Here is a 12,674-nt window from a genome sequence, read left to right as displayed (position 1 = left end):
TCAGCCATTAGAAGATGCCCACTCATCAACGTCCAACACTTCTCCCTTCACCAGCCCCTAACTGAGCAAGCACCAGCTTCCATTTTGTACTTCCCACAATGATATGGCTCAGATTGAATCTGCATCTTATACTCCAATGCAACCTGGAGAACCTTCCACCAGCCCACCTTCAACTCATGAAAATCGAGTCTTCGATGACCTTATTTCCAGGATGATGTGTGTGCAGATTGGGGAACTGCAACTAAACTGTGTGGTGATGTCACTGCTCCATACAAATACATTTTTATTTCCAGATTCCTAGGATTACATGGAGGAGAATATTTTAGTATGAAATTTTAGTGTGTTTTACACTGGAATTGGTGTCTGGGTCTAACCAAAGCAGGAGGCACAAACTGTGAACTTTAGTCAATTGCCCATATCCTAGTGCAAAATATTCTAAGATATTCATTACACTTATTCATAGATAATAGTCATTTTAGGAATATGTGTTATTATCACTGTACCAGTGAATTGAGTTGCTTGTTTCAGTTCATCACAATGAATGTATTTTATATAGTGATTCCAGACCTGGATCAGCGCTGCATTGATAAACCTTTCCATTTACCACATTAGCAATGTTGGTGCCTTGTCAGAATTACGTTGACAATTGAGCTAACAGTCAATTTATAGTTAGTTTGGTGTTTAGATTTGTGTCTCTTAGGAACAATCTCCAAATTCTTTTATATAGAGAACGCTTGCAGTAAGTTCAGGGGTGAGAGATTCATCTCACCAATCTCTAGATTCAAGCTCAGACCCCAGAAAGAAAGAAAGATCTGCATTTATATAGCACCTTTCACAACTTCAGAATGTCCAAAGTGCTTTACAGCCAGTGAGTTACTAATTGAAACGTTGGCACTGTTGTAAGACAGAAAACACATTGCACACAGCAATGAAATCAGTGTCAAAATAATTGTCTTTTTTGGGTACAATATTGGATAAATATTGGCCAAGTCCCCTGCTTCTCTTTGAAATAGTGCTATATAGTTTCATGTCCACCTGAGAAAGTAGACGGGGCCTCAGTTTAACCTGGCATCAGAAAGACAGCACATCTTCTTAGAGTTCTATTTGCCCCTGAAATTTCCAGCACCTCTTCATTTGTCTCTTGTGGTCTGTATATGGAGTTTTTAGCATACGTCTTAGCATCCACATTTCAAAGACCTCGAGTTTCATCCACAGATCTTCATTTATTCGTTTCTGAGGCAGACAGGAAAGTGGATAGAATGTAGCATCTTAATGAGTTTTTTCCTTGTTACAAGTTTTCCTGTTGTTAACACATCTTTCATCTTCACAAAATTATTTCTGGGTTATCTCTATCCTTCTAACTTCAGCATCACATCTGCCATCTTTTTTTAATATATTCTTCCAGGGGATGTGAACATCACTGGCTAGGCCAGCATTTATTGCCCATCCATAGTTGCCCTTGAGAAAGTGGTGGTGAACTGCCTTCTTGAGCCACTGCAATCCATGTGGTGTAGGTACACCCATAGTGCTGTTAGGGAGGGAGTTCCAGGATTTTGACTCAGTGACAGTGAAGGAACGGCAATAAATTTCCAAGTCAGGATGATGAGTGGTTTGGAGGGGAACTTCCAGGTGGTGGTTCCCATCTATCTGCTGACCTTGTCTTTCTAGATGGTAGTCGTCTCAGGTTTGGAAGATGCTGTTGAAGGAGCTTTGGTGAGTTGCTGCAGCGCATCTTGTAGATCACAGGTGGGGAACCTTTTTCTTATCAAGGGACACTCACACATAGACAAAATCAGTCGCAGGCCACATACACATAAAAACCAACTTAATTTATTCTTTGTTAGAGAGAATAAAGAAACATTCAACTCACCCATTGCTGTAATGCGATGGCTGAGTTTGCTTTTCCTTAATGAGCTGTGTTATGTCTGCTGGCACTGACGATGTTGCTTCTCACGACTGTCTTTCTCTCCTTTCCCACTCAATCTCTCTCTCTCTCCTTTCCCACTGTCTCTTTCTCTCTCTCTTTATCCTTTCTCACTTTGTCTGTCACTCTCTCTCTCTCCTTTCCCACTCTATGGCTGTCTGTCTCTCTCTCTCGTTTCAGACTGTCTGTCTGTGTTGGGAGCAGTTCAGAGAAGGTTTACCAGATGAATACCTGGAATGGGTGGGTTGTCTTATGGGGAAAGGTTGGACAGACTAGGCTTGTATCTGCTGGATCTTAGAAGAGTAAGAGGAGACTTGATTGAAACAGATAAGATCCTGAGGGGTCTTGACAGGGTGGATGTGGAGAGGATGTTTCCTCTTGTAGAAAAATCTAGAACTAAGGCCTGAATATTGCCGTTGGCGTGCAGGGGTGGGCCCGACACACCGACACGCAAAATGACGCGAGATGACGTTGGGGGTGCATCCCGACATCATCGCACATCATTTAGATCTTTTTGTTTGGCGGGTGCGTGCCAGAGGTGGCTATGCGCACGCTGAACTGTCAACGGCCTATTAAGGCCATTAAAAAATCAATTAAAGTTGTTTGCAATGCTGCCTGTCCAAAGTTAAGGTTGGCGGGCGGGCAAGGAGCCCAAGCAGCCTTCGCGTTTTTTAGGAACCTCATCCACGAGCAGGATGAGGTTTCCTAAAGCTTTTATTAAATAAATTAAAACATTCTCCTAAACATAAAAACATGTCCCAGCTCATGTGACACATGAGGGGACATGTTTAAATAACTTTGTACTTTATTTATAACTAATTTTTTTTAGCATCTTCCAAGCGGGCTGCTTTGTCCTGGATGGTGGTCAAGCTTCTTGAGTGTTGTGGAAGCTGCATTCATCCAGGCAAGTGCAGAGTATCCCATCGCACTCCTGACTTAAGCCTTGTAGATAATGGACAGCCTTTGGGGAGTTGGGAGGTGAGTTAGTCGCCACAGAATGCCCAGCCTCAGACCTGCTCATGTAGCCACAGTATTTATATGGCTAGTCCAGTCCAGCTTCTGGTCAATGGTACCCCCCAGAATGTTGATAGTGGGGGATTCAGAAATGGTAAGGCCATTGAATGTCAAGGGGGGGTTAGATTCTATTATCATTTGTCCTAAATAGACAAACCTTTCTAATTGTTCCAGTGTGACACTGTCCACTTCAATCTTTACTCTTGTTTCTTCTAATGTATTCTTTCTAGCTACAATTGTTCCTGTCTTTTTGGTATTCATACTTGATCTGTATTCTAAACTTCTAGATTTTACTTGATCTATGATATTTTGTAGGGCCTCTTCTGATTCTGCCAATAGCGCTGTGTCGTCAGTGAACCACAAGTTTGTTATGTTCTCGCCTCCAAATTTTACCGCAGGAAGTACACCTAATTCTCCGAATATTTGATCTGTGTACAGATTGAATAATTTTGGCAACAGTACATAGCCTTGTCATGTTCCTCTCTTCACTTGAAACATGTCTGATTGTCCATCTTCTATCCTGATGTTCGCTATTTGGTCCCAATATAGACTTTGGTTAAATCTCACATCTTTACTGTCAGTCACATTTCAGCAACATGCCTATTTGCTTTTGGTGATAAATACGATCAAACGCTTTTTCATTGCCTATGAAGTATATGTAATTGTTTTTGTTTATTTCTAGATATTTATTGAAGATTATTCTTAGGTTAAATATTCCCTCTCTTGTGCCTGCTCAAGATCTCAATCCAGACTGTGTTTCCCCAATTTCTGCTGCAAATGTGTTATTATATCTTTCTATTAAGATCTTCAAAATCACTTCAATGAGATGACTCAATAAGCTTACAGTCCTAAACCAGGCTTGTCTGCCTTTTCGCATGGGGGGGCCACGTTTAAAAAATTTTCTTACTCAAGGGGCTGATGAGCAAATTTCAGAAAGATTAAGTTTGGTGCAATATTAAACATGAATTGCAAAAGAACTGAGGCATGAAAAGAAACAACTAGGTCAGCAAAAAAAAAACCACTATCAAAGCGATGAATTGATAAAAGAAATGAGTAATAAATAAAGATGAGTACTCGTGTATGAAAGAATGAGATTGTGTTTGTCTGGCTCACTCCCAGTCTCAGAGTGTTTACTCACCCGCACCCACTGTGAGAGTGAATGAGAGTGCATGTTGGTGTGTGGGGGTGAATGAGAATCCTGAGACTGGAAGTGACCCAGACGTACACCCACTCTACGCCCTCACACACTCTTCCTCCCTCCCCTTCACTTTCTCTCTCTGCTTCACACATTCTGTCTCTCTCTCCCCCGACACACTCTCACTTTCTCTATCTTCCCCTCAAACACACTCACTCTTTCTGTCCTCCCACACACACTCTCTCCCCCTCGCACACTCTCTCTCTCCAACACACACTCTCTCTCCCCCCCATGCTTTCTCTTTTCCTTCACACTCTCATAGTCTCCACTCAGACACTAGTGGGCCCTGCTCCAACCTCCTGGGGCCCCACTGCAGCTTGCCCAGGCTCCATTCTGGCTCGCCCAGGCCCTGCTGTGGCTCACCCAAGCTCCACTCCAGCTCCCTCACACCCTGGACCCTGAAACTTACCTTAAAAACTAATCTTCCCACTGTTTGCTGCTTGTCCAATCATAGGCTGGTTTCTCTCTGCATTTGAGCCTATCACCGGCAAATGCAGGGAGGAACCAGCCTGTGATTGGTTGAGCAGCTTTACAGCATTTTTCAAATATAAGTCCAACAAGTTTCTCGGGCTGAGTCCAGAGGCCTCAAGGGTCGCAGTGCGCCCTGTGGGCCATGAGTTGGACGAGCCTGTTCAAAGCTGATTGATGGCTCTCTATTGCTTTAGGTTTCTTGGGTATCTTAATGAATAATGAATGTCTCACGTCACTTGGAATGTATCCTTTGGTCTATATATGATCACAAATTCCTGTTAAAACTTTTAATTCTCTTTCTCCAAGGGCTTTTAGATGTTCTGTTGTTGCTTCATCGACACCTGGATTTTTTCCTGTACACATCAATTTTAAAAATTCTTTACCTTTGGCATCTTAATGTTTGGTCCTTCATTTGCATCGATATCTTGTGGACCCCCTCCATTTGGATCATTGTACAATTCTATTTATCTTTTTGCTGCTGCATGGAACATATGAACATACAGGTTAGGAGCAGGCGTAGGCCACTTGGCCCTTTGAGCCTGCTCCACCATTTAATAAGATCATGGCTGATCTGATTGTAACCTCCTGCCTACCCCCGATAATCCTTCACCCCCCTTGTTTATCAAGAATCCATCTACCTCTGCCTTGAAAATGTTCAAAGACTCTGCTTCCACTGCCTTCTGAGGAAGGGAGTTCCAAAGACTCATGACCCTCTGAGAGAGAAAATTTTTTCTCACCCCTGTCTTAAATGGGCATTCCTTTCAAATAATATTTTGCCATTTTTCTCTTTTATGCACCTACTATCTGTTGTTATCCCTTTCTTTCTATCCCTCCGATTTCACCTTCTCATGTATAATTCTCATTTTTTGATTTCTTTCCAGCTCCAATACTTCATCCCACTTCTCATAATACAATTTTTCTTTCCTCTTTCTATTATCATTGCTGGTATCTCAACTGTCACCCACTCCTTGTCCCTTTTTCTTTTCCATTTTGCAGCATGTTGTATACTGTCACGCTTCCCATTTGTTTTTCATTTCTTGTTCCGAGACCTGTTTGTTCTGATTCCTCAATCCTTGAGACCTTCAAATTTGTTTTTCACTTTAAGAGTGAATGCCTCTTTGATGCTCTCATCCTTCAGCATGTCAAGTTCTAAACGGATGTATATCACTTATTTTTTGTTGATCAGGGCAGTGCAAATGTCAAGTAACTTGTCAAAGAGTTACTCATGTATTCCTCACCTCTAATCCTAACTCCTAAACTGTATGCATGTAACAAATCATACTCTGTAAACCAGTCCTGTATTGTTTGACACTGTAGATCAAATGTTGCAATTGCTGACTCCTGCTGTGGAATCTCCTATTTACTGGGTTACTATAGTGTAGCACCATGCAGGTCATCAGGCAGCACCACGATGTTTCAGATTCTACCCTCTCTGATATGTTCTGATGAGGGGTTGCACACATGAAATTACATAACTTGCACTTTCTCTTTACAGATGCTCCCTCTCCTGTTGTGTGTTTTAGAAACAGAATTTTACAGTAGAGAGGGAGTCCATTTGGCCCTTCATGCCTGTGCTGGCTCTTTGGAAGAACTATCCAATGTAGTCCTACACCCCAGCTTTTCCTCATGGCCCTGCAAATTTATTCTTTTTGAGTATAGTACTTGCAGAATTGTTCTTTCCAGTATCTGTTTTTGCTTCAGTTTTCCAGTGTTTGCAGTTTTACCTTTAATTTTGTGGTCCAGGTGAATGTGCTAACATTTTCAGTTAAGGCCCCAGCAGATGAACTCAGCTTGATTTGAGTTCTGTGCTGATCTCAGCATGTGGGATGGCAAGTGTTGTAGATGCAACAGTGTACGCATTGCAACTGGTCTCCATCATCCTAGTTGGGCTCTGCTCCTGATCACCTTCCTGTGATCCCTACTGTAAAATGCTCAGATAAACCAGATGAGGACAGCATCTGGTTCAGCTGTGATGCTGTCCACAGTTGAACTGTTTGCCACACTCACTATTTAGGGTCACCCATAACAAATTGCCTCAGGTGAGGTACTGGGGGATTTGTAGCCTTTGGAACTTTATCCAACAAGACTCTGTCTCCAGATGTGAAGGAACATGAATTGGGAACTGGAGCGACAAGGCTCAAGAGCTGATTCAGTTTGGATTCTGTGAGCTGGCTCTTGGAATTTACGTTGCAAAATCTGTTCTCATCATCCAGCAGCAGCCTGCTTGCCTCAAAAAAAAATTAGATGTGTTAACTTAAGTCAGATAAGGGAGCTGATTTAACAATGTGAACAGTGCAAGCCGATTCATGGACCTGAGCCTGAAACAGAATGAGTGTAACTGACTGAATCTCCATCGTTGGAGCAGACTAAAAGTTTGTAACATAAGATATTGTTTGATATTTTTAGCTGTACTATTAACAAAATTATCCTCTCTCTCAGGTTTCTCCTTCAGACAATTTTGGAACTTGGTGCTAATGTCTGGTTCTTGTCAAAGCAGCAAAGTGAGATCTGGGGGTGGGGCAGCAGTTGGGGGATTCCTCTCTCTTCAGGTTCTGTTCATTGTTTTTTTTCTGCTCAAAATTTATACAAGTAAATATCGCTTTCAGTTCATCTGCATTTCGGAGTTATATCAGTAAGGCGTTTCCAAGTGGAAACCACAATGGAAAATTCCTGAAAGGATTCTGAGTCATTATTTTTGTAGGAAAAAATTTGCTGTTACTGCTGCCAAACATGTATTTATTGGACTGTGATGTTGTGTTTTGCACATAAAGGAGTTCAGACATTGACCAGTTGGATTGGTAATTTGGGTCTTTCTGGACTAACAGTAATCTGCTCTGTGGATGTTAATATATTCAATACTTGTATAAGCCTCAGAGTTTGTATATTATTGTATTTGCAGCATTGTCTTTTACACTGTTTAATGGCTTGCAAGAGACTGCATAAAAATGGACAAGAATTCTGTCTGAAATTATTAATTAGTAATTGGTAACTCTCCTGACTAGGTGGTGTCCTGGAGAAGGAGCATGTTGCTTAGTGATTAAACCTCTGCAGCATGATCTTGCCTTAAGCGAGAGGTGTGAAGTGTCGTGAATACAGACTCTCCCATCACAAGTGGAAATGGAAAGCCAATCAGCAGTTTTACTATTAGCAGAGCCCTGGTCATGCTGGAGATTGCAAGAAAACTTCACAATAAAGGGGCAAATCATTCCCAAAATAAACACTTTTGTAATACAGTAGAACAAGGCGTGCAATAAGACGTGCATGAGCTTTGCTAAACTTACAACATGCTCTGAAAACGGTTTATTCTGGGCAAGGCTGCTTCAAGAATTATTGAGGTCCCTCCCAACATTGTGCTCCTGTACTGTATAAACCAGACTGCATTCTACCCGGTCAAGGATTCTTACTGAATGGATATGCTTACATCTGGGGATAATATCCTTTTCTAAAATAGAATAAATATCCTTTACTAAAATAATATCCTTTTCTAAAATGGAAACTGGATGATGTATTGAAGGAGTTCTGAAGTCTCAGAGTGCTTCCATGACACACCTGTGCATATCAGTGGAGCTGATGATTAACAATCAGTAGAAATGGAAGCGTAGCTGGGAGACTGCATCTTAGAACTGCAGTGAATTCAGGTTGAATTTACTGTGATCTTGGAAAATTTTCAGTTTTGATTGGAGATTTTTTAGGAAGCTCAGTATTCTGGAGCATCAGTGTAGGCAGCCAGGGACAGAGTGAGAAGTGAGTTATTATATTGTTGTAAGGGGAGAAAGCACAAAATGTATTTAGTGTGCAATAGGGAGATAGGAAGAATATACCATAGTGTTAAAGTGAGCTGTGTGGGGCACTACAGAGAGAAGCATGTGGGGTTTATTTCACATATTTAACAATTAAAAGCACATGATAATGTTGGAGAGTGTTATAATTGTATCTCTGTCACAGCAAAAGTGATTTATATTCTCTGTACATTAAAAGGGAAGTCATGTGCCACGTGGCACAGACGGTATTATGCTGGTCGAGGATTCTTGCTGAATGAATATACTTACTTTTGGGGTAACATCCTTTTCTAAAATGGAAACTGGACAATGTATTGAAGGAGCCCTGAAGTTTCACAGTGCTCCCTTGACACGGGACCGGGATGTCCCTAAGAAGATTTAGAGGTTCTGTCCTTATTAAAGGCAAATGACATCTCTAATTTCATTTTTGGTTTTTTTGTCAGATTATGTGAAGGGCTCACTGTGCAGTTCCAGCACATGTTCGTTAAACAGCAGTGAGAACCCATACGCTACCATTAAAGACCCGCCAATGTTAACCTGCAAACATTCTGAAAGCAGCTACGTGGAGATGAAGTCCCCTGTTCACAGGGATCCCCCCTACACGGAGACCGAGACCTCCACAAACAAAAACATCTACGAAGTTGGCAAGTGCTTTTCTGGAAGAGATAGAATTATTAGAAGCCATCTAAAATCAGCCAGGATTCTTGTCAATTTACTTAAAGTTTTAAAGTTATTATACACAGGATGTCATAACTTTAGAAATAGATATATTACAATTGGACTTCAATTATCCTCAGCTCCAGCTGTCCCCACTCCCAATAACCCCATGTTCCTACTGACCCCACATTTCCACTGTCCCAACATAACTGCTGCCTTCATTCCCATTATAGGCACTTTTGATTCATGTAAATTTTTCATTGGAGTCCAGGCTTTGTTTTGAACCAGTTAAAATGTAGTTAATGTTTTTATTGGATTTTTATAGACTTCTTAACCCAGCAGCAAAATTAATCACCCGACTCTCCAGGCTCTGGTAGACTTTGCCATTCATGTAGCTCTGACATTTAGCTTTAGATCAGGAGAGTGACGGAGTGTCTAACAGACCCAAGGATCAACTTTCTTGATCCTTTTCCAGTTGAAAATGTCAAGGAAAAGAGGCAGAGATTCAACTTGCTGCATCTTGGTGCCTTTTACGTCAATTTTTATCCCAATCTGAGGGCTTGTTGATTGTGTGTTTTCTAATATTAAATGTATGTGATGGTTATATATCCTGTTACTCAGATATAGCAGGATCTCTGAGTGATCACACATGTGCTTTTCAGCAAAACCCAGCAACTAATTAAAGGAGGGCTGAGTAGGTACAGTACCAAAGGATGTGGATGAGTCCATGGCCTCATAGCTTCTTTGCCTAGTTTAAAACTTGTTAACTGAGTTAAATGCTCATGGTAATCCAGACAAGCAAAAATTTATTTTGAAGATTCATTTGTGACTGGATTTGTGACAATTCAGACAGGTGGGTCTCTTCAAACTAATCCACTGCAATAACCGTGTGGGATAATGAAAACGTCTGTGAGGGTAGAGACTAAGCAGCCTTTCCTTGTGCCTGTGCTTTAAATTGTTCTGATTTGCCAGTAAATGAGTAGAATGGATCTGGATGTGGGGAGGAAATCAAGTCTGTTATTTTCATTTAGCAGGTACTCATGGTTTTGGAGTTTCCAAAGACCAGAAGGAAGTCCATTTTATTTGTGGGTTCAGTGAATCTAACGTGTTTTATTTTCCTTTTTCTAGAGCCAACAGTAAGTGTAGTTCAAGGAGGTCAGGGGATCACCCCAAGCTGCAGCCAGAACCCATATGACCTTCCTAAGAACAGCCACATCCCAAGTCATTATGATTTACTACCTGTGAGGCACAGCCCAACACATGTCCCAGATGACAAAGAGCAAAACAAGCCAATCAAAGCATGACTTTGGTCAACTCACATACTTCTTTTGAATCTGTTGCTTACAAGAAATGGTGGCAGAGAAGACAATCTTTTTGCTGAACCTCAAAGATGACTTGAAAATAAATTCTAATCATGAACGTAACATGGACATTGCACACAGGCAATCTGTCACCATCCCTCATGTGAATTTCCTTTGCTGCATGGTATTTAAAAAAAAAGTACTTTCAAATAATGAAATTTAACCGAGGAGGCTCGATTCCAGAATTGGAAATGGATTCTTTAATAAAAGTTTGTCTGCGCAACCTAGTTCAACTCTTAAAAGGATAAACACAACTATCAATTAGTTAACTCAGCTGTAACTGAGTTTGTCAGGGAGATGATTAAACAGCAACAAAATGCTACATCGAATGTATGATTTCTTATTGGGGAGGGGAAAGAAAACAAAATCTGGCAAATATTTTTTTGACTTTGATCTTTAATGCTACTTAATGCTGATGACTGACTGAAATACAGCCATTGTTTAAGAGAATTAGTGATGAGTGGCCAGAGTTTCATTGACTACTCAATGGAGGTGGTATATAGAAAATCAGTAGAATGTTCCCTAAAGGTCTCTTAATTGCAGCATGATGCATTGGCAATGTCAAATTCTTTATTAGGATACTGAAAGAGTAATGAGTGTGGGGTTCCTATATAATTTTACAGGTATGAAATTTCAGGAATTATGCCAGAGCTGAATTGCATTTGTAGGTGAGGCAATTATCATCCAGGCTGAAGGAACATGATGAAAACTAAGCAATATTTACAGCATACTATAAATAGTTACCTTTCTGGCTAACCTTCAGAGGTGGGTGTCCAAGGATGAGTTTGCCTGCCAGGATTGTCTGTGAGGGTGTTGAGGGAAGGTCTACTGAAATCTCACTTAAATTAACTAAACAGTGGGATAGACAGTGGGTTTCATCATCCTGCTGAACCCCCAAGTCCTCGCAATCAAATGGAATCCAAAGGAGGAGGGGAGCCAAAAGCACTATGGTAGGTTTTGCAGGCAGTCTAATACAGTTGAGCTCTTTATAATCGTGGAAAAGAATCTAAATTTGGTTATGATGATGTAGAAAGCAGCTTTAGGAGGGTCAGCAATGTACTGACCATCATGGAATAGGACTTAACGCTAGCTCCTCAAAACTCAATAAACTAAGTTCCTGATCTCACAACTGTTGGGGAAGTGAGGAAAGGTAGGTGCCAAGCAATGGTGAGATGTTTCGGCATAAATACTGTTGTGTCTCTAAGTGGTTGGTTTTAGAATGTCATTCTAAATGCAGGATCTTGACAGCCTAACTTCTCAGCCAAGGTTGCTTGTTGATGAGCCATTGGGGGAGGACAACAAGGGAACATAGTGATAGCAAAAGCTAATATTGGGAATGGGCTCAAAAATAAAGTATGAGCTTTCTTAAGCTAAAGCATGGAAATCCATCAGAATTAAATACTAATAGATATTAAAGACTGATAAGGCTGCTGCATTGAACACCTACTGCACTGTAAAAAAATCCTTTGGGAAAAGCTCGTAGTCTTGATGTCAAAGCCTTGATGTGAGCAATGAGATCATTCCAGACCTAAAATGATCTAAAGATGAAGCCTGGCAAATACTGTATTATTCCAGTTAAATCATGTAACATGGGGTACTAACACTGGAACATCCCCATTTGAATGATTATAACTACTAAAGGATATTCAATAATGAGGAAAACCCAATAATTAATGCTGTACTATTCAGTTGTACAAATTAAGTTACAAGCTGCACTGTTCCAAGATAGTGGCAGGTTTGGAGATCCGTTTTCATTCACAATACTTGAGTGAAGATTGTATTATTATTCATTCTGGGGTCAGTAGTTTATTTTGCTGTTGCTGGCTTTGTGAAGTGTATTTGTATAATGAACTACAAATTGATACAACGTTGCATATGGGATTTAAAGGACAGTAATACTGTTTTTTATTTCACTCTAATATAAGTTCTGTATTCCATATTTCCCTATTTATTAGAATGTTTATAGTGTGTGGTTTACAATTAAAATGTTCCCATTAAATGCTGACCCTATTATGTAATTATACAATGTGTGACACAATTTTATGTTTTATAATGACCTACCTGCCGTTTGATTTTTTTCCCCTTACTGTTATATCTCATTCAGGCTGGGAAAATATTTTAAAAGTGTCCAATTAGCTGCATGAAAAAAGTCCAGAAAATATAGACAAAGCATGTGGTAAGACACGCATTACAACTGGAAATAGATGAGATGCAGGAAGAAAACAGCAGCAAAAAAATAATGGGGGAAGTCCACAAATGGAGACCAAATAATG

General features: G+C 40.5%; 1 protein-coding gene across 2 annotated transcripts in view; it reads left to right on the top strand.

Moving 5' to 3' along the window:
* The window catches only part of megf11 (multiple EGF-like-domains 11), a 354,743-nt gene extending 342,323 nt beyond the window's left edge, over positions 1-12,420 (top strand). The window contains exons 20-22 of one of the 2 annotated variants that reach the window (XM_041175290.1): positions 4,709-4,724; positions 8,827-9,027; positions 10,169-12,420. In XM_041175290.1, the coding sequence (XP_041031224.1) occupies positions 4,709-4,724; positions 8,827-9,027; positions 10,169-10,344 (393 nt within the window). In that variant the 3' untranslated portion in view covers positions 10,345-12,420. The remainder of the gene's footprint in view (positions 1-4,708; positions 4,725-8,826; positions 9,028-10,168) is intronic. The other variant, XM_041175289.1, reaches the window with a different exon arrangement.
* The last annotated feature ends 254 nt before the right edge of the window (positions 12,421-12,674 follow it).

The sequence above is a fragment of the Carcharodon carcharias genome, chromosome 26 (genome assembly GCF_017639515.1).
Source record: "Carcharodon carcharias isolate sCarCar2 chromosome 26, sCarCar2.pri, whole genome shotgun sequence".
In the NCBI taxonomy this organism is placed as follows: domain Eukaryota; kingdom Metazoa; phylum Chordata; class Chondrichthyes; order Lamniformes; family Lamnidae; genus Carcharodon; species Carcharodon carcharias.
Note: the sequence above shows the minus strand (reverse complement) of the source record. Positions and strands in the feature narration are given on the sequence as shown.